The sequence below is a fragment of the Leptinotarsa decemlineata genome, unplaced genomic scaffold (assembly GCF_025532065.1).
Source record: "Leptinotarsa decemlineata unplaced genomic scaffold, Ldec_3_MD MMD2_P_RNA_scaffold_2, whole genome shotgun sequence".
NCBI lineage: Eukaryota > Metazoa > Arthropoda > Insecta > Coleoptera > Chrysomelidae > Leptinotarsa > Leptinotarsa decemlineata.
Window position 1 is genome coordinate 19,473,286 of NW_027412529.1, and position 21,122 is coordinate 19,494,407.

The 21,122-nt window shown below is 33.6% G+C and overlaps 1 protein-coding gene across 1 annotated transcript in view; it reads right to left on the reverse strand.

Annotated features, from left to right (window-relative positions):
- LOC111507800 (venom carboxylesterase-6) overlaps window positions 1-20,219 on the reverse strand; it is a 54,224-nt gene extending 34,005 nt beyond the window's left edge. Inside the window, exons 1-3 of the mRNA XM_023163157.2 lie at window positions 19,943-20,219; window positions 14,377-14,505; window positions 13,626-13,965 (exon numbers count right to left, since the gene is read on the reverse strand). Of these exons, the coding sequence (XP_023018925.2) occupies window positions 13,626-13,965; window positions 14,377-14,505; window positions 19,943-20,182 (709 nt within the window). The 5' untranslated portion in view covers window positions 20,183-20,219. The remainder of the gene's footprint in view (window positions 1-13,625; window positions 13,966-14,376; window positions 14,506-19,942) is intronic.
- Window positions 20,220-21,122: the final 903 nt, after the last annotated feature.

Below are 21,122 nucleotides of genomic sequence, written 5' to 3' on the forward strand. Positions count from 1 at the left end.
CATAAGAACTCCTCAGTATACACCATCATCAGACATCTGATTGATAATAGGGAGTCCAATAAGTATATTTTCATACATGAAATAGATTATTGGGAATCCTTACAACGTTGCCAATATTTACCGCATTAAATGTAGGCAGCAAGTGGGTTTTAATTTCTTCACATCTGTTTTTCAACAAGCGCTGTGCCAACGACAAATTGCGTATGGATTTCAGGTAGCCGGTATGTATTTCATTTTTACATAGGTACCAAGTGATATTGACTGATCATGAAAAGTTTATTCCATAACGAAATTTTCAATATCATTCGATAATTTTTGTCTTGGTTGGCATATTTCCATTTTAACACTGTATGATATTTAAGCGAGCCGAATATAATGATAGGAGAAGTGAAACCGACACATGCATGGTGTGATTATTGAAAGTTCAACTTTAATTACAAAAAGTTCATTGTATATTTCCATTAGAAAACAGCAAGAATTCAAAGTATTCAAACTAGTTGAAGACGCCAAAATGACAGACGATAGGATAAATAATATGAATTACCAAAGAATGTAAATATTCACGGCCGTAGATGACAGTGTAAAATCTGTTTTCAGCGTTTGCGTGGTTTGCAGGTTTTTATGCCTGACGTTTCGTCTACTACTGCGGTATACATTATCAGAGGCGATGTGGTAACGGTTGCAAAGCCCGAGTTCGTGGTCGAGTTGTTGTTCCCGTTAACTGAGTTATTGAGCATTGAAAAATTTGGTTGTTGAAAATTGGACGTGCCTGAGTGTTTTGTTGAGCACAGTCATATTTACTCAGTGTCATATTTATTCCATTTGGCTGATACACACTACACAGGATAGCCATCTAGAAGGCATCAAGACCTGTCAAGATTCATTTCCGTGTATGGTATACGATTTTTCGAGTCATGCATTTTTCAATATTTCTTTAAGGACTGACCTAAATATTTTTTAATTTTTTCTAGAGTTTTTCGTTTTTAATACGCTTTTATTAGGTCGACCTGTATGTATGTATGTAACTATGTAGTCAAATCTAAGAAAACTAATTTAACCATCTTTTAAAGATCGTAGCGTTATGAAAATTGGCAGTTTTATGTGATTTTGATGACAATATGGTAGGTACTCTGGAGCTGATCTGATGATGGAGCCGGAAGATAGGCACTAGGATTCCATGATGAAATATCGTATCATAGACGTGTTTGGTCTTGTAATGAACGTGAATCTCTTTTTATCAATGTGCTCCACAAGATCACATTATAAAAGTTCAAAAACATTATATTTTGTTCATTATGATTTTTTTTAGTAACATAACATATTGTTTTAATTTTTCTATATATTTATCATTATATCCTGTTTCTGTATCAAATAAAGACATTCGGTAAGTTGAACAAACTGTTTTAGCGCAATTTGTTTATAAATTGTGTATGACCGTATGGGAATTCAAAAAATTTTTATCTTCATAATATGATATTCAGAAAAAAATACGATTTTTAATTGTTTATGAACGTTTTTTTATATATCTCGAATGTTCAAATGATTATTCGGAGAATGTTTTCTATTTTGAAAATCATAATTGACATTTCTCTACAAATTGACAGAAACATTTTTCATAATTAATTTTATCATTTATTACCAAAACAATTTATTATTAACGCATTCTTAACCGTCAGAGTTAGTATCTGAGTTTGATACGTAGAATGCCTGAATCAGTTTTCGATATACTGGATGGTTAGTATTTTGTTGATCAACAATCATGCCGTACTCGAAGTTGAAATTGTCATCATCCCAACAACATCGGATGCACTCATCACTGTTTTTCTACTGCTTTAAGTTTTACTGCAGTTAGATACCTACTATGCAACTACAATGAACTAGTTTCAGTAATTCTAAACCTGCCAATGATTATGGTGTTTTCATGGGCAAAAACAGAGTCTCTGTTTTTTCTCATCCCCAATCTGTAGCTGTTGAAAGATTGTTAAGCTATGTTTGAACTTGACTAATCTGATCAAGAAGTGCTTTTTTCCGAACTTTCTTCAGCAGTCTCCGAAAATTATGGTTGAGGTGTCATTCGATTCGGAATAGCGTCTAGAAAGTTTTTGAAAACGGACGACTTCCGAAAATGAAAATAGCGAAAGTTATAAACAATTTAGAGAATAATAAAGAATGGATTTAATTTTTTGAAAATATTTCTAAAACTAATTGAGATTTTCAAAATCGAAAATTCGAAAATAGGAAGAAATTTCCTATAAAAAAGTTTCAACTCCCGGAACTGTAGGACCAATATATATAATTTTCCCGAAGCCCTGAAAATGAGCTCGAAATCGGCTGTCTGGCCGCGCGTGAGCCGTGCCTGTTTGGGCCATTTTTACTAAAAAAAATTTCAGCATTTAAAATATATAAATTAAGGAATGAAAGAATTCAGGCATATACTCAAATGATAAATGAACAATAATCTGTCGGTAAAAAATGTTTATTGCAGTTATTCGATTTATTACGCTATTGTTAATTAACAATTTTCTATCGCTCGATCATCAACAAATCAGAAGTTAGATGAACATATTTCTTTAAAATTTTTATCACTCATTGTTTAAAAATTTATTATAAACAAATGCATTGTTTATAACATGATTGAATTTTTTTTGGATCTTAATTTTTGATAAAAATCATGATTTTTTTCAATTGTCTCTTGAAGAAATTTTTACAATGCAAAAAAACGCATTTGTTGAGTAACAATTTTTTTACCACCAATTAATAATATTAAGAAACCAATTTTTTAAAATAATTATTCATCTTGTTTTTAATTCGGAACAAAAACAATTTAATTTTTAAAATTCTCCATTGTGTATTGAATAAACAATTTGTTATAAACAAATGAATGTTTTCATTTCATTTTTGTTCCAGTTGCAATTGATGAATGAAAAAAACCATGCATTTTTTTATTCACTCCATTTTTTATCGAATTTATAACAAAGTTTTAAACAATAAGTGATGAAATAAAAAAAATATTTTTATGTAGCTTCTGATTTAAAAAAAACATATCAGTAATAATGATGAATAAAAAAATTTTTTCGATTATTTATTAAACTTTTTCATTAAAAAATGCAGTAAATTGTTAATAAATAATTGAAAAATAATAATTTTTCAATATTTCGAAAATGAATCTATTCCTAACCGTTATAATCATAACTCTACGAAAGGAAAAAATTTCACACTTTTAGTTTAAAGTGTGAAAATATTACATTTGCAATAATGATAATCGAGTGATAAAAAATTGTTAATTAACAATAGCATAATGAATCGAATAATTGCAAAAAAAAATTTTTACCGACAAATTATTGTTCATTTATCTTTTGACTATATGACTGAATTTTTTCATTCCTTGGTTCATATATTTTATATGGTAAACACTCTTTTGTAAAGCTTAGCCCAAACAGGCACGGCCTACGCGCGGCTAAACACCCGATTTCGAGCTCATTTTCAGAGCTCCGGGAAAATTATAAATATTGGTCCTACAGTTCCGGGAGTCAGGACTTTTTGATAGAAAATTTCTTACTCTTTTCGATTTTTTTTTCGATTTCGAAAATTCCAATTAGTTTTCGAGATATTTCCAAAAAAATAAATCCATTTTTTATATTTCACCAAATTGTTTATAACTTTCGCAATTTTCATTTCCAAAAGTCATCCGTTTTCAAAAACTTTCTAGACGCTATTCCGAATCGAATGATACCTTAACCATAATTTTCGGAGCATATTGAAAAAATTTCGAAAAAAAAGCACTTCTTGAGTAGACTAATAAGTTTTCGAAGAATGAGTAATTAAAGCGGTCGGCGGTCATGTTGCTAAGATTTCCGTCTTTGTGTTAGTAACACTCACCGATAAACGGTCTATTCTACATTGATTTATAAAATGTTGAATAGCTCCAAACAGTCTTAACATTATTCGTTCTCCAGCGTCTATAACATCCCTGTTGAGTGGGATCTATAGAAAATTTTCAACTTCGTTTCTCAAAATTGAATCTTTCAAAATTGAATTCATCAAAGTGTTTACCTCCATTGATAATCTTCGAATTGCATAATCTTCGAAAATTTGCTGAAATGTGACATTTTTATACCAAGTGATTTTGTGCAAAATACATCCATCATCAATAATGAATTCATTTTCAGGAGGATCAGTTGTAGACTGTTCTGATGTATGCAGCAATAAACTCATACGTTCATGAAGTAAAGAAATTAAAGTTTTGTTGTCAATCATCGCTGCTACAATCCGCTGAAATAACAGTGAAGCATCGACATTGACAGATTCATTGTCGATTGAGAAGAATAGATTTGGTGTACCTGCAAGACTTTCAACTCGGTATTTCATATAAAGAAATCTGTGGGATATCATTATTTGAATTTATATTCCATATGACACAACATAAATACGAAGTACGAATGTTCAGTGAAAATTAACGATTGTAAAAATCCAATTCTTCACAGTGAATTCATTCAGCTACATGAATTATAGAATACAAAAAAACATTCTGTATTGATAGTTAATTTTATATCCTAGAAACCAAACAAATTAGTTCACTTACATAATCTGCGGGAAATATTCCAATGCTCATTTCCCAACTTCTTCAATGTCAGTTGCAAATTCACAACTTATGACAAAACAAAAACTGTCTTATGAGCTACATGATGACAATTTGAAAATTTTCAATGGCTTTATCTGAGCAACCGAATGAAATAAAAAAAAATCTCAGAAAACAACTTCCATCATAGGAAGGGGGTAACAAAATGGTGTGATAACTAACTTGTTTTCACTTACCCCCTCGCCCCCAGCCACCCCAACTTTATAATCTCAAATGGCAACCCCTACTTATACGCAGCTACATTCGATGTAGTAATTTTCGGTTTATTAAATAAAGCACTATTTATTTAAATTACAATTTTATTTTTTATTATTAGTTTACGAAATGTTCAAAATGATTTCCGTGTTAGGAATCACACGTTATAAGGTAATATCTCGTTAGTCCTTAGCATGCACAAATTTTGACTTCTGAGGGTTGTCGTTCGTAGGGGTACGATAACTATTTAACGGAAAAAACAGATTGAAACAGAATTAGATTTTCATCTTTTTCAAGATGATAGAAGAGTATATTTTCGAACTCTTGACGTATATTGGCAAATGTTTCTTTGGAAATAGCTCAGCATTCTTGGATTATTCTTTCCTTCAGTGGCTTTATTGAATCAGATTGCGTCGTCTTTAAAACAACCTATTTTAAGTAAGTGGCCCAGAGGAAAAAATCTAGAGGAGATAGGTCCAGGGATGTGAGAGGCCATTCAGTAGAATCTCTTCTTCCAATACATTGATCAGCATAATTATTATCTAACCATTGAATAACTGGAACTACAAAATAATAAGGTTCCCCATTCTGTTGAAAATGTAATACATTTTCTTTCAAAGATAAATTGCCGTGTATGTCTCTGTGATTCTCTAATTCATGAACTATCCGAGGTTCGATAGATCTTTCTAGCATGTGATCATACATTTCGCCATTTACATTTTCTTCTATATACAGTGTGTAACAACGAAAACCTAACAGAGCCGTTTTTGAATATAAAAAGTAAGATTTTCAAAAAAGCTCGGACACGTCGATTTCTAATTGAAGGGGGACACCTTTCAGACTAATCAGATTTTTTGTAGTACGCACCCCCTCAGAGAGGTGCGTCCGACGACCTTTATTTAGATGGGGAAAGTAGGTCGAGTGGCACCTTGTTTTAAAGGTCTTTCGAATACCTTCACAACTCTGTTAAAAGAAAATTTTTGTAACGATTAGTTTTCGAGATAATTTGAAGTTAAAATTGCCATGTTGATAATACATTAGACAGACCACTCGGTAACTTGTATGCCTAAATAAAAAAAAATTTAAGCAGTTCTTCTTATCAATTTTTTGTTAAATAACAACGTTCGATTGTTTTGTTGAAACGGGTCGTGTATTGTTATTTGTTTAAACATTTCTTTCACTACTGCCGAAAGGGTTTCAGTTATTGCTTCATTTTTTGGCAACGACCAAAATGCTAATAAAACATCAATTTTATTTAACGAGCAAAAACCTGGTAAACACCTAAGCAGAAATCACGTTCTGGATTTGGTCACAAAATTCAGGGAGACAGGTTCGGTTTTAAATGAAAAAAGTGATGTTCAGAGAAGGGTAGTGAATGACGATAATGCGATTGTAGTGTTTGGTCAAGTCATCGCCAATCCCAGGTTAAGTACCAGAGGTTTATCCGCAATGGCAGGAATAAGCCATATGATCGCATGGAGAATCCTTAAAAACCACAAATACCATCCTTACAAAATTAAACTTGTTCGTGAACTCAATGAGGATGATTTTGACCGAAGACAGGAGTTTTGTGAGGGCATGAGTGAAATATTAATGCAAAATCCCGAACTGCTTTATAACATCTGTTATTCGGACGAAAGCTCATTTTATTCAAATGGTTGCGTGAACCGTTACAATTGCCGTTATTGGTCGGATGAAAACCCAAGACAATACGCAGAAATACATACCCAACATCCCCAAAAGTTGAATATCTGGGCCGGAATATTAGGCAATCATATTATAGGTTCATTTTTCATTGATGGAAATTCAACCGGTGATTCTTATTAACAACTTCTTGAAGAGGCAATTCAACCTTCATAAGTAGGTGCCACTCAATTTACCTAAAATGTAATGGTGGTAACCAACCCCATCCCCCGGAGAAATCTCCTCGTAATAAACAAATAATTCGACATCAAATGGACACGTATTAGCAGGTTGTCATAAAAAGCAAAAATTTATTTTTTTTATGAGAGTTCTGAACGTAACTTGCACCTTAAAAACAATTCGATTTATTTTAAAAAGAGTTGAACTCAATGCAAATACCTTTAAAACTTCAAATTATCTCGAAAACTAATCGTCACAAAAATTTTCTGTTGACAGAGTAGTAAAGGTATTCGAAAGACCTCTAAAACAAGGTGCCACTCTCCTTCCCTATCTATCCCTATCTATTATCGAGACGAATAAAAAAAAATAGAAGAGGCGTAAAATATTCAAGTCTTAATATTAATGCTACGATGGTAAAAATCATGTTTTTGAAAATTTACTAAATTAATAATAGAAAATAAAATTTATTCTGAATGAATTCTTTTATTTGATGAACCAAAACTTACTGCATCGAATGTAGCTTTGAAGAGTACCATTGAAGAGCATATCTTAAGAGCTTTCAGATAATGTATCACAAGTAGGTGGTTGCCTTTCAAAAATATGAAGTTGTGGTGGCTGGGGGCAAGGGTGTGAGAGAAAAAACAAGTTAGTCATCACATCATTTGTTTCTCCCTTTGTATTATGAAAGTTGTTTTCAGCGATTTCTTATATTTTATTTGGTTGCTCAGAGATAGACCTTGTAAGTTTTCAAATTGTCACCCTGTGTATGAAACCGGCGCCGACCTACAAACATATCAAATCAACGATATTTCTAACAAATCATTGAGACTTCCCTCTCGCAAAAACTATTGCATTGTTGTCAGTTATATGGACGCCTCATAATCGCTCACATGTATGAAAAATATACGGCACAAGTATACGCGTACCTCCCGAGCGCCACCAAAATAAAAAAGACTCAACTAGAATATACGCCAATACATATAATTTTGACAATGAAATTGATAAATAGGCGCCCATCTGAAATTTTGTCAGATGGAAGATAGGGAACCTCTGAACTGCCTGGCATGGTGAAACAATTCGGCGTCCATATATGAAACCGGACGCCCGATTGATACCGGACGCCCGATTGATAGAAAATTGTAAATGTACGGAAGCTCTATTGATAGTTGGATATATATATATATATATATATATATATATATATATATATATATATATATATATATATATATATACATCCCGATATCAATATGGCATCCATACATTGAATGCGCTGATAGGGCGTCCATCATAATTTGAAGAATTTACCGAATATATTTCATGGTAAGTACTAGAAAACTGATTTCTGTAGGCTGGCATGACATTTTTACCACCATAAAAAAATTGAGTTCACTAGTGATTCGATAGTAGAGCGTCCGTCCGTCAAACATTCATAAGAACTCCTCAGTATACACCATCATCAGACATCTGATTGATAATAGGGAGTCCAATAAGTATATTTTCATACATGAAATAGATTATTGGGAATCCTTACAACGTTGCCAATATTTACCGCATTAAATGTAGGCAGCAAGTGGGTTTTAATTTCTTCACATCTGTTTTTCAACAAGCGCTGTGCCAACGACAAATTGCGTATGGATTTCAGGTAGCCGGTATGTATTTCATTTTTACATAGGTACCAAGTGATATTGACTGATCATGAAAAGTTTATTCCATAACGAAATTTTCAATATCATTCGATAATTTTTGTCTTGGTTGGCATATTTCCATTTTAACACTGTATGATATTTAAGCGAGCCGAATATAATGATAGGAGAAGTGAAACCGACACATGCATGGTGTGATTATTGAAAGTTCAACTTTAATTACAAAAAGTTCATTGTATATTTCCATTAGAAAACAGCAAGAATTCAAAGTATTCAAACTAGTTGAAGACGCCAAAATGACAGACGATAGGATAAATAATATGAATTACCAAAGAATGTAAATATTCACGGCCGTAGATGACAGTGTAAAATCTGTTTTCAGCGTTTGCGTGGTTTGCAGGTTTTTATGCCTGACGTTTCGTCTACTACTGCGGTATACATTATCAGAGGCGATGTGGTAACGGTTGCAAAGCCCGAGTTCGTGGTCGAGTTGTTGTTCCCGTTAACTGAGTTATTGAGCATTGAAAAATTTGGTTGTTGAAAATTGGACGTGCCTGAGTGTTTTGTTGAGCACAGTCATATTTACTCAGTGTCATATTTATTCCATTTGGCTGATACACACTACACAGGATAGCCATCTAGAAGGCATCAAGACCTGTCAAGATTCATTTCCGTGTATGGTATACGATTTTTCGAGTCATGCATTTTTCAATATTTCTTTAAGGACTGACCTAAATATTTTTTAATTTTTTCTAGAGTTTTTCGTTTTGAATACGCTTTTATTAGGTCGACCTGTATGTATGTATGTAACTATGTAGTCAAATCTAAGAAAACTAATTTAACCATATTTTAAAGATCGTAGCGTTATGAAAATTGGCAGTTTTATGTGATTTTGATGACAATATGGTAGGTACTCTGGAGCTGATCTGATGATGGAGCCGGAAGATAGGCACTAGGATTCCATGATGAAATATCGTATCATAGTCGTGTTTGGTCTTGTAATGAACGTGAATCTCTTTTTATCAATGTGCTCCACAAGATCACATTATAAAAGTTCAAAAACATTATATTTTGTTCATTATGATTTTTTTTAGTAACATAACATATTGTTTTAATTTTTCTATATATTTATCATTATATCCTGTTTCTGTATCAAATAAAGACATTCGGTAAGTTGAACAAACTGTTTTAGCGCAATTTGTTTATAAATTGTGTATGACCGTATGGGAATTCAAAAAATTTTTATCTTCATAATATGATATTCAGAAAAAAATACGATTTTTAATTGTTTATGAACGTTTTTTTATATATCTCGAATGTTCAAATGATTATTCGGAGAATGTTTTCTATTTTGAAAATCATAATTGACATTTCTCTACAAATTGACAGAAACATTTTTCATAATTAATTTTATCATTTATTACCAAAACAATTTATTATTAACGCATTCTTAACCGTCAGAGTTAGTATCTGAGTTTGATACGTAGAATGCCTGAATCATTTTTCGATATACTGGATGGTTAGTATTTTGTTGATCAACAATCATGCCGTACTCGAAGTTGAAATTGTCATCATCCCAACAACATCGGATGCACTCATCACTGTTTTTCTACTGCTTTAAGTTTTACTGCAGTTAGATACCTACTATGCAACTACAATGAACTAGTTTCAGTAATTCTAAACCTGCCAATGATTATGGTGTTTTCATGGGCAAAAACAGAGTCTCTGTTTTTTCTCATCCCCAATCTGTAGCTGTTGAAAGATTGTTAAGCTATGTTTGAACTTGACTAATCTGATCAAGAAGTGCTTTTTTCCGAACTTTCTTCAGCAGTCTCCGAAAATTATGGTTGAGGTGTCATTCGATTCGGAATAGCGTCTAGAAAGTTTTTGAAAACGGACGACTTCCGAAAATGAAAATAGCAAAAGTTATAAACAATTTAGTGAAAAATAAAAAACGGGTTTAGTTATTTCAAAACTAATTGAGATTTTCAAATTCGAAAAAGGGTTTCAGTTATTGCTTCATTTTTTGGCAACGACCAAAATGCTAATAAAACATCAATTTTATTTAACGAGCAAAAACCTGGTAAACACCTAAGCAGAAATCACGTTCTGGATTTGGTCACAAAATTCAGGGAGACAGGTTCGGTTTTAAATGAAAAAAGTGATGTTCAGAGAAGGGTAGTGAATGACGATAATGCGATTGTAGTGTTTGGTCAAGTCATCGCCAATCCCAGGTTAAGTACCAGAGGTTTATCCGCAATGGCAGGAATAAGCCATATGATCGCATGGAGAATCCTTAAAAACCACAAATACCATCCTTACAAAATTAAACTTGTTCGTGAACTCAATGAGGATGATTTTGACCGAAGACAGGAGTTTTGTGAGGGCATGAGTGAAATATTAATGCAAAATCCCGAACTGCTTTATAACATCTGTTATTCGGACGAAAGCTCATTTTATTCAAATGGTTGCGTGAACCGTTACAATTGCCGTTATTGGTCGGATGAAAACCCAAGACAATACGCAGAAATACATACCCAACATCCCCAAAAGTTGAATATCTGGGCCGGAATATTAGGCAATCATATTATAGGTTCATTTTTCATTGATGGAAATTCAACCGGTGATTCTTATTAACAACTTCTTGAAGAGGCAATTCAACCTTCATAAGTAGGTGCCACTCAATTTACCTAAAATGTAATGGTGGTAACCAACCCCATCCCCCGGAGAAATCTCCTCGTAATAAACAAATAATTCGACATCAAATGGACACGTATTAGCAGGTTGTCATAAAAAGCAAAAATTTATTTTTTTTATGAGAGTTCTGAACGTAACTTGCACCTTAAAAACAATTCGATTTATTTTAAAAAGAGTTGAACTCAATGCAAATACCTTTAAAACTTCAAATTATCTCGAAAACTAATCGTCACAAAAATTTTCTGTTGACAGAGTAGTAAAGGTATTCGAAAGACCTCTAAAACAAGGTGCCACTCTCCTTCCCTATCTATCCCTATCTATTATCGAGACGAATAAAAAAAAATAGAAGAGGCGTAAAATATTCAAGTCTTAATATTAATGCTACGATGGTAAAAATCATGTTTTTGAAAATTTACTAAATTAATAATAGAAAATAAAATTTATTCTGAATGAATTCTTTTATTTGATGAACCAAAACTTACTGCATCGAATGTAGCTTTGAAGAGTACCATTGAAGAGCATATCTTAAGAGCTTTCAGATAATGTATCACAAGTAGGTGGTTGCCTTTCAAAAATATGAAGTTGTGGTGGCTGGGGGCAAGGGTGTGAGAGAAAAAACAAGTTAGTCATCACATCATTTGTTTCTCCCTTTGTATTATGAAAGTTGTTTTCAGCGATTTCTTATATTTTATTTGGTTGCTCAGAGATAGACCTTGTAAGTTTTCAAATTGTCACCCTGTGTATGAAACCGGCGCCGACCTACAAACATATCAAATCAACGATATTTCTAACAAATCATTGAGACTTCCCTCTCGCAAAAACTATTGCATTGTTGTCAGTTATATGGACGCCTCATAATCGCTCACATGTATGAAAAATATACGGCACAAGTATACGCGTACCTCCCGAGCGCCACCAAAATAAAAAAGACTCAACTAGAATATACGCCAATACATATAATTTTGACAATGAAATTGATAAATAGGCGCCCATCTGAAATTTTGTCAGATGGAAGATAGGGAACCTCTGAACTGCCTGGCATGGTGAAACAATTCGGCGTCCATATATGGACGCCTCATTGAAACCGGACGCCCGATTGATAGAAAATTGTAAATGTACGGAAGCTCTATTGATAGTTGGATATATATATATATATATATATATATATATATATATATATATGTATATATATATATATATATATATATATATGTATATATATATATATATATATATATATATATATATATATATATATATATATATATATATATATATATGTATATATATATATATATGAACTGGCTAAATCATATAAATACTTTGAGAAAGTCATGGAAATTAATACCCAAAATCGCAATCCAAAGTATTATAAACTTTTTGAGGCCTTGCCAAGCTACGAAAACAAAACCTACGATCCAGATTTCGACGATATCCCCACGGATGAAGAAGGAATCCAAGAAGATAAGACCCCCCAATATATATATATATATATATATATATATATATATATATATATATATATATATATATATATATATATATATATATATATATATATATATATATATATACATATATATTATTTTTTGGGAAAGAAAGTTTTTGGCTTTCTACTACTCCATCTGATACAAAAAAATGTTCGATATACAAACTGAATAGAGAAAAGTATCTTCTGTATAATTCAGTGTTCATATAGAAGTATTTGTTTCGAAAAAATTTTTTCTTTCGTGTAATTCAATGTTTATATGGAAGTAGCTGTTTCAGGAGGACTTTCTTTCAGTTTGTGTCTGAAAGTTACTTCTTTGCATGATCTACACATCCATGTATAGAGTTACTTATTTTCAAATTGATTAATCCTTCCTTTCTTTGGAAGATTCTCTCATCCATTTTTTTGTATCAGATGAAGTAGTAGAAAGCTAAAAACTTTCTTTCCCAAAAAATTAATCACTCCTAAAAATATAACCCATATTCCCAAGGAATATTCTTAAAATAAATCAAAGGTTCGCCAGGAGCACTTCCAGGGAATATTCTCCAGAAGATATATATATATCCATGGCATATTCATAGCATAATACAATATCCTTAAATGTATATTCATGAAATATACCTGGAATATCTATTGCTATGTGGGTTGAATCATCATATGAAGAGGCTCTGACTGTTGAAAGACAGTGTGTGTTGCCTCTGTTTGGAGAATGATGAAACAGCAGAGCACATACTTTGTGCCTGCCCAGCTGGGGACTGAATCAGGTTTTTAGAGTCCGCCAGAGCCGTACTCTTACCATCTGACCTGAAAGACCACTCACCATACAAACTAATCGGCTTCGTTAAGAAGCCGCAATAAACCCTTGCAGGTTGCGATGGAGGGTCGAATAGACTCACCTACTAAAATAACCTAACCGTTTGTATTCGGTGATTTGTATTAAATAACCTACTTCGGTTATCGACTTGCTTCAATTATACTATTTTATATCAAATAGTCGAATCGATATTCTGATTTATATTGAGAAAATGGATTAGAGTTAAGCACCAAAACCAAACTTTCATACTCAATATATGCACAAATAACTGGGAAATTTTACCTTGAGTGATATTTGTTTGTAGCAAGTAAGCAATCGATGCCGCTCCTGCACTTTGTCCAAAAATAGTTATTTTGTTAGGATCGCCTCCAAATTCAGCTATATTTTTCTTGATCCACTTCAGTGCCAAAACTTGATCCTTCAGTCCAGCGTTTCCAGGAGAAACCAGGTCACCCGTAGACAAAAATCCAAATATTCCCAACCTATAATGAAATGAAACTAGAATAATACCTTCGTCTAATAAAAGATCAGGGCTGTGATCTCCAAAAACTGGAGATCCTTTCTGGTATGCACCTCCGTAAATCCAAACCATCACTGGTAAGTTCTTCTTTTCCTTTGGTAACTGAAAAATGGATATCATTAGTTTTTAAAGAGAATGAGCACTTCTAATATCAAAGACTGATACTGTCAATAACTTCTATTTGCATTTTTTCAAATACTACAAGGAAAGAGAGATACATTTGAAAGAAATGCATTTGATGAAACATTAAAATACTCTTTCCTTGATATGACATGACGTTTCATCACGACGTTTCGTGATAAAGCGTCAGTCGTTGAGTTCGGGTTGAACCGCTTCAGGAGTTTTGTGTTCAATGTTTGGAACCATAGGGGTTTCAAGGTAGTTGTTTGAAAAATACTAAGAAATAACCCTGCGGAATAAAATAAATACTGTTTTGTTCATTGAAAATGAAATCAAATAGTACTTTGAACAAATTTGAATTTTCATGTCTTCATTAGCCAGAAAAATACTCACGTTAGTTGTGTATATTTTCAGATATAAACAATCCTCACTTCCTATAACAGGATTACTTCCTTGGGTGCATACTGGTTTAGTGTATCTAACATCGAGAACTCCAGACCAGGCAGCTTTTGGTACAGGCGGCTACAATTGGAAGAGAAACATTTCATTGATTCACATTTGAGTAGAACCTAGTACTGTAGAAAATATTGGGTGAGTTACTATCGACATAAAACATGAGGAGTTTCGACCTATAGAAGTTGACTGAGATTTATTTTTTACTGTACTAGATTGGGAGAAGAGTTGGTGATTAGGCTCTGGAAATTATTTGTTTGGGCTTATTCAACACTTTTCAAAATGATGACGCTAGATAGGTTTTAAAAGTATCTCATCTTTACGGAAAAGTGTGGTTATGTTAGTAACGTTGTGGGAATAATATCTAGAACAAAGAATAAAAGCTGTGAATCCAAAAGAAAGTCTTTCAAAAAAGTGGTTTTTAGGATCCGAAAAAAATAATTTGCGCATTTGGTGGGAGAAGAGGAAGAGATCGAATCTGAAATTACTCAGTTATTAACTGTATATCCACTACGAGCATCAGCTTCGTCCATTAACCATTAATCAGAAGGATCGGATTACCAGGTCCAGCTAGTGCAGGTCCCAGGCAATAAATGACGACAAATTCCTTTTTATTATAGAGAACAGCATGATTCTATGAAATCTTAGTGAGAAAATATCCTGTTAGCATTACTGAAGGAAAAATAATTATTTCAGATGGATATATTGGAAAAAGCAATGTTCGTAAAACAGACTTATGCAAAAAATTTGTGTGCTTTCTTTGGAATTTCAATAATACTCAGAAAACAATATCTATATCAATGAACGAAAGTTTTCCATCTCTCCGGAAGAATCAAGAATACTTTTGGATCTTTCAATATTGAAAATATGAGCTGTATTATTACGAGATCCTTCAGGTAGAGATAAATCTTATTGCATACGCATCAAAAACACTAATCCTTTTAGAATAAAATAAATCCTATAGAAAAATAATTACTAAAAATTTTCAGTATCACGAAATATTCTATGCCTTATTTATCCGATAGAAATTTTACTATTGAAACTGACAATTGATCACTTCAATAGTTATTTAGCACCCAAAATTAGTTGGATGATGAATATTACTGAAGTTTTTTTCCCAAACCAAACCGTTATTTTAACACGTCAACATGTGTTTCGATCACCGATTGATAATCTTCAAGAGGAAGATTAAACAAAAAACACTCCAATAGTATTTATTACTACACCAAAGGTTCCAAACAGTGCATCACTAGTTGAATGATGGTTGAAATTAGAAAAACACGTATACAACATTGTAAATAGAAAAGATACTTTGTCACTACACCCAATAGATAATACATTGTTTTCAGAAAAGTTTGACTTAGAAAAAGACCGATTAGTAGATTTTTCAGAATTTTTCCTAGATCTCATAAATGAAAAAAAAAATTCAACAGAGACATTTCAAACTTTGACAGTTGATAACGGCCATTTTGTTGAAGCTACATTGTCATTCATTCAGTCTGTTTTGTCAAATCAACATAAAGGGATATAGCAACACCCGCAAATAATACATTTTTTTATCAACATGTATGTTCTGTTAGAGCAATGTTCTGCGCGCTTCGCACATTCTAAGGTTCCTTAATCGTCCTATCAAGAGGGCTATTCGCAATGTGGTAGATAAATTTATGCCCACTGGTTCAGTCAACACCTGTACGTCGATGAAACGCAAGATCTGCTGAAAACATCGGCGCTGTCTGTGAGAGTATGCAGGAGAATCCAGGTTATTCGATTTCGCGTCGCTCACAAGAACTGGGCCTTTCGCAGACCACAAATTGCGCCTACCGGCGGTGGCGCAAAAATCCCAATGCCGAAAACCAAGCTAGGTTTGTTAATGCTAGAAGCAAAGAAATTCACAATCAGAGAATTAAGGATGAACTGCTTGCGAAGCTCAACGGGTCTAGATCCTTCTGGTCGTTAGCTGAAGTTGTTAATCAGAACTTTACAAAATCCTCAATTCCACCACTAACACAAGCGGATGGTTCAATTGCAACAACATCCATAGAAAAAGTAAATCCACTAACTGAACAATTTGCGTCCCACTTCACAGTCGATATTCTTGGAAATGTACCACCCACTATTCCCACACTAGAATCCACAATGACGGAAATTAGTTTTCGACAGCGTCTAGTCAGGCGAATTTTGAAACAGCTCAATACTAACAAGGCATCTGGCCCAGATGAAGTGCCCGTCATCGTACGCAACTACGCAAATGAACTCGCACCAATATTTTGCAGACTTTTCAACCAGTCTTACAAGAAAGAAGTGTTTCCTTCTTGTTGGAAGATTGCTTGCGTTCAGCCTATTCCTTCTTTCGTATGTCACACATATTTGGAATAATGAAATCGAGAAACATGGAGAATCAAGAGCTGTTGCGCTCAATATTTCTAAGGCCTTTGACCGTGTGTGGCATGAGGGTTTGCTGGCCAAACTTCGATGCTATGGCTTGCCGGATAATTTCTGTATATGGCTCTTCAGCTTCCTGAAACAACGTTCCCTGCAAGTGGCCGTCAATGGATATCTCTGGAATAATTTCACTAATAACGCTGGTGTTTCCTAGGGATCCATATTGTCTCCAACCAATTTTTATTGTATATCAACTGTGCACATTTGTCCCGTCATTACATTTGGATTCCAGGACATCATCACTGGCAGCAGGAGGTTACATATCTTAATGAGGGTCTAGAAGAGATTTTCAATTGGGGTGAAAGTAACCAGGTTTCAATTCAATGCCATAAAAACCCAGGCATCGGTTTTCACTAAGAATAAAAATGTCTCCGAACCGGATTTAATAATGTCAGGTCAGACAATTCCGCTTTCTGCTTCGATACCAGAAAACTATACACACCTCAGCAACTTTAAATGCTTTATACGACTCAGATCAGACCTTTTTTGGAGTATTGTTCTCATGTATGGAGCTCTGCCCCCAAACATACCCTAAAGTTGCTGGATTTCATCCAGAAAAGAGCCATCCGCCTGATTGGAGACGTCAACATCACGTGCAACCTTAATAGCGTGGAACATCGAAGAAAGATACTTGCACGGAAGGTGTTCAAGTGACTTGGCACATTTCATTTCACCAAGAGCTGTACATATCAGAAATGCGCGACGGACTGTGACTGCTCTTCGTTTTGAGGTTCAACTCAGTACACCTCAAACTTCACTTTTTAAGAACTCTTCCATCTGGAGAACTGCGTTTATGTGAAATAAACTTCCTGAGAACGTTTTTCCAAATGGATTTGAATCAAATAAATCAAATCCCATGTGAATCGCTACTTTAGCACAGGCACCGCTCTAAGAGGCCTTCAGGGTTTTCCTGTAGTGCTTGTGTCTGTCCTTAAAAAATGCTACATTGGATATTCTGCACGAACGATCTGAGAGCATGTTCATCTCACATGGAGGTGATGTGAACTGGCCACAGAAATCGTGTGATTTGACCCCGTTAGACATTTTCTTGTAGGGTTTTCTTTAGTCATAGGTGTATACGAATAAGTCACAAACCACGGCGATCCTCAAAGCTAACATAAACTATGCCATCGGCCAGATTCGTGCGCCATAATGGCATCAATAGGTCTTTCATACGATTAAAACTTCTGATGATATTTCACACACTCTTTGTATTACCTAAATTCAAAGATAGGAAGCGCTCAATGAAAGATTCCTTGGATGAAATCGCTCAACAATTAAACGACCTCACGAATGGAGAGGTAAAAAAATATCAACCAAACAAAAATCTGAAAAATCTCTACCAGAAAAACATCAGCCGAAAAAAAAGAAACCATTCCGTGAAAACACATCTTAACAATTCATATGTCATAGTAAAATGTAACTGCCCATTGCTTCCAATTTTGTTTTAAAATACTTCAAACTACATTTTTCGAAAACGATATCATTTAGAAAACGATATCCTCTTTCTTTCCTTAGGGGATTTTTGACATAAATATGTTCTGCAATTAAAATCCAACTTGAATCGATACCTTCGCATAGGCACCGCTCTCATCAAGTTTTGGGGAGTTTTGTGGCGAATTCTAAGTTATTCTATACACCCCCAGAGAGAAGATTTGATGAACAAATACTGAAGATATGAAATTATTATTGAACATAAAAACTTTCTATTTAACTTTATATGAATTCTATATCAGTTTTTACCAGTTCATACTCGAGGGGTGTATTTTGAAAATATTAAGGCTAGAAGTTTCGCCTTCTTGAAACTTCTAGGAGGGCCCAGAATATTCAAGAATTCAAAAGCAGTCAACAACATTCCAGAACAACTTGGAACGTTCTGAAATGTTGTGAAATGTTCAAAAATGGTCTGAACCATTGAAAAAATTCATAACATTCCAGATCATAGTGAAATAATCACAGGATTGCATAATGTGGTAGCTCTCTATCACCCATCCGGGAAGAATGCTTCCGTTTTGATGTGAAGGGCTTGGTTTCGAAAATATAAACTTTAGAAAATTATAGATCAGTCGAGAACATTCGAAAGTGTTTTAGAAGAATTTAAAATATTCCAAAACATTTTAGAACATCTTAAAATATTTTGGAATGTGGTAAAATGCTTGGGAATAATCTGGAATCTTCAGAAACATCCGGAAACCTTCAGATTACTGTGTAACGATGAAGAAAGTCATATTATGTTGTGATAGCTGCCAAAAATTAAAAAAAAGTTTTCAAACGCCTGGGAGGTGTTCTTTTGAAGATATGAAGTCTAGAGGTTTCGCCTAGAAATTTCTAAAATAGTCTTAAATGTTCCATAGTATTTGAGAACATTCCACAAAATTCAGTTCATACCAAAACATTCTGAAACGCTGTGGAATGTTTGGAGATGGTCTTGAACACTGGGGAATATACGCAATATCTTGGGTCATTGTGAAACATTCCAGGACGGTCTCGAATGCTATGAAATGTTCTAGGACATTGATGTATGGGTGGGGCTACTCATTGTTTACCTGATTTAAAGTTGACTCTTTCTTTACAACTATCACACAATCTCATAAACTAATAATAATGATGTTTAGTAAAATTTATTCGAACGACAATATGTTCACAACAATGAATTTTTGTTTTGAAACAGTTAATAACCCATCAAACTGAAGACAAAACTAAACAAAAATGCTACCTCAACCTTCAAAATATTTCGCCATGTAAAGCAATTGCAACTTTTCTCCATCACGCTTGTCACATCAATTGGCTCGAAAGGATTAGGTAGCTCTGTATCCCCGACTTCTCATGGATAACATTATCATACAGTAACCAATTCTTACAAAATATTGATAAATTTCACACCTCCATATTGAATCATCTTGTCCATTGGTAAGAATCGTATGGAAATCTGTTTGGACATCACATTCAGAAAGGCGGTCAGGCAGACAAATAGATACGTTAATTCATAATATGTAGTTATGCATAATTAATTATACCAAAAATTTCGAATTTGATGTGAACGTAATGTTTAAAAATGTCTTACCTCGAATCTTAAATTTCCCAAAGGTGGTTCTGCATATGGAATACTCCTGAATCTAAAAATATTTCTCTTTTTCGGTGTCTGTCCTCCGTGGCCTCCTCTAACAATACCAGTTGATGTTGAGATGGTTAAATCATTTCGAAGACTCTCATCCAAAGATCCAGCAACAGGGCTGCAATTCACACTTGAAGTAGATAGGTAGACACTAACAAGAACAGAAAGAGCCCAGTAACTGATAGCCATCTTTTCGCTCTGAGGATAAAAGTATATAGTAGTATCGATTTTCTCTTATATACTCATAGATCTCGCAATGATTTATATACCGATTGATGATTAGTTGAAGGATGATTTATATACCATTTTCGATAACTCGTTTCATCTTATAGTTGCTTGCATATCAGGAGTTTGTTAATCTCGTTGAAATATTAATTTATTATTTTTAAAAAAATGATCCGGACATTAAGTAATGAAACCAGTGGTAACAGTTTTTCATTGACGAATAATTTGAAATAGAAATTGAAAATTCAAAGTGAATTTTGTCGTCCGAATTTCATATGAATGCCTCTTATAAGTTATACAGGCCATTTCTTTTATCATGTGGTTGAAGAAAATTTACGGGGACTCACGCCCTTCTCGAGTTATACTGGGAAAACCAAAAATGCTGTTATTCGTTTTTTCGAATGAAATTGTCATTTCGGAGAATATAAAAAAGTGGGAAAGGAAAATGTTATTGTATTCGAAGTGTACTATGATGATGTGATAATAAATATTCGATTAAACATTTCTTGTCAACATGGCCACCATCAACTTTTTTTTTAATACGGACCTGTCTTTTATATTACAGATATTTGATATTTTCACAGGGTTTCATTTGAAACAACCATCATCATCAGTGACAACAATCAAACAGAAAAACAATTTATTTTATCATGAACTTTTGGGAAAAATGAAACCAATACGGAAAATCAAAGCTACACGGCAATCTAAATTAAATGCTTGAATCGACGACCTCTTTGTTAAATGCACATAAATTGTCGGTCCAGACAATTTCTGTGGCAATTTTCTAGTATAATGGGTGCAATACTAATGCATGCATCTCTTATTTTTTGTTTGAAATGGTCGATATATGTACTTGGTGTTGAAAAAACTTTATCCTTTATGTATCCCAAGACAAAAAAAATCT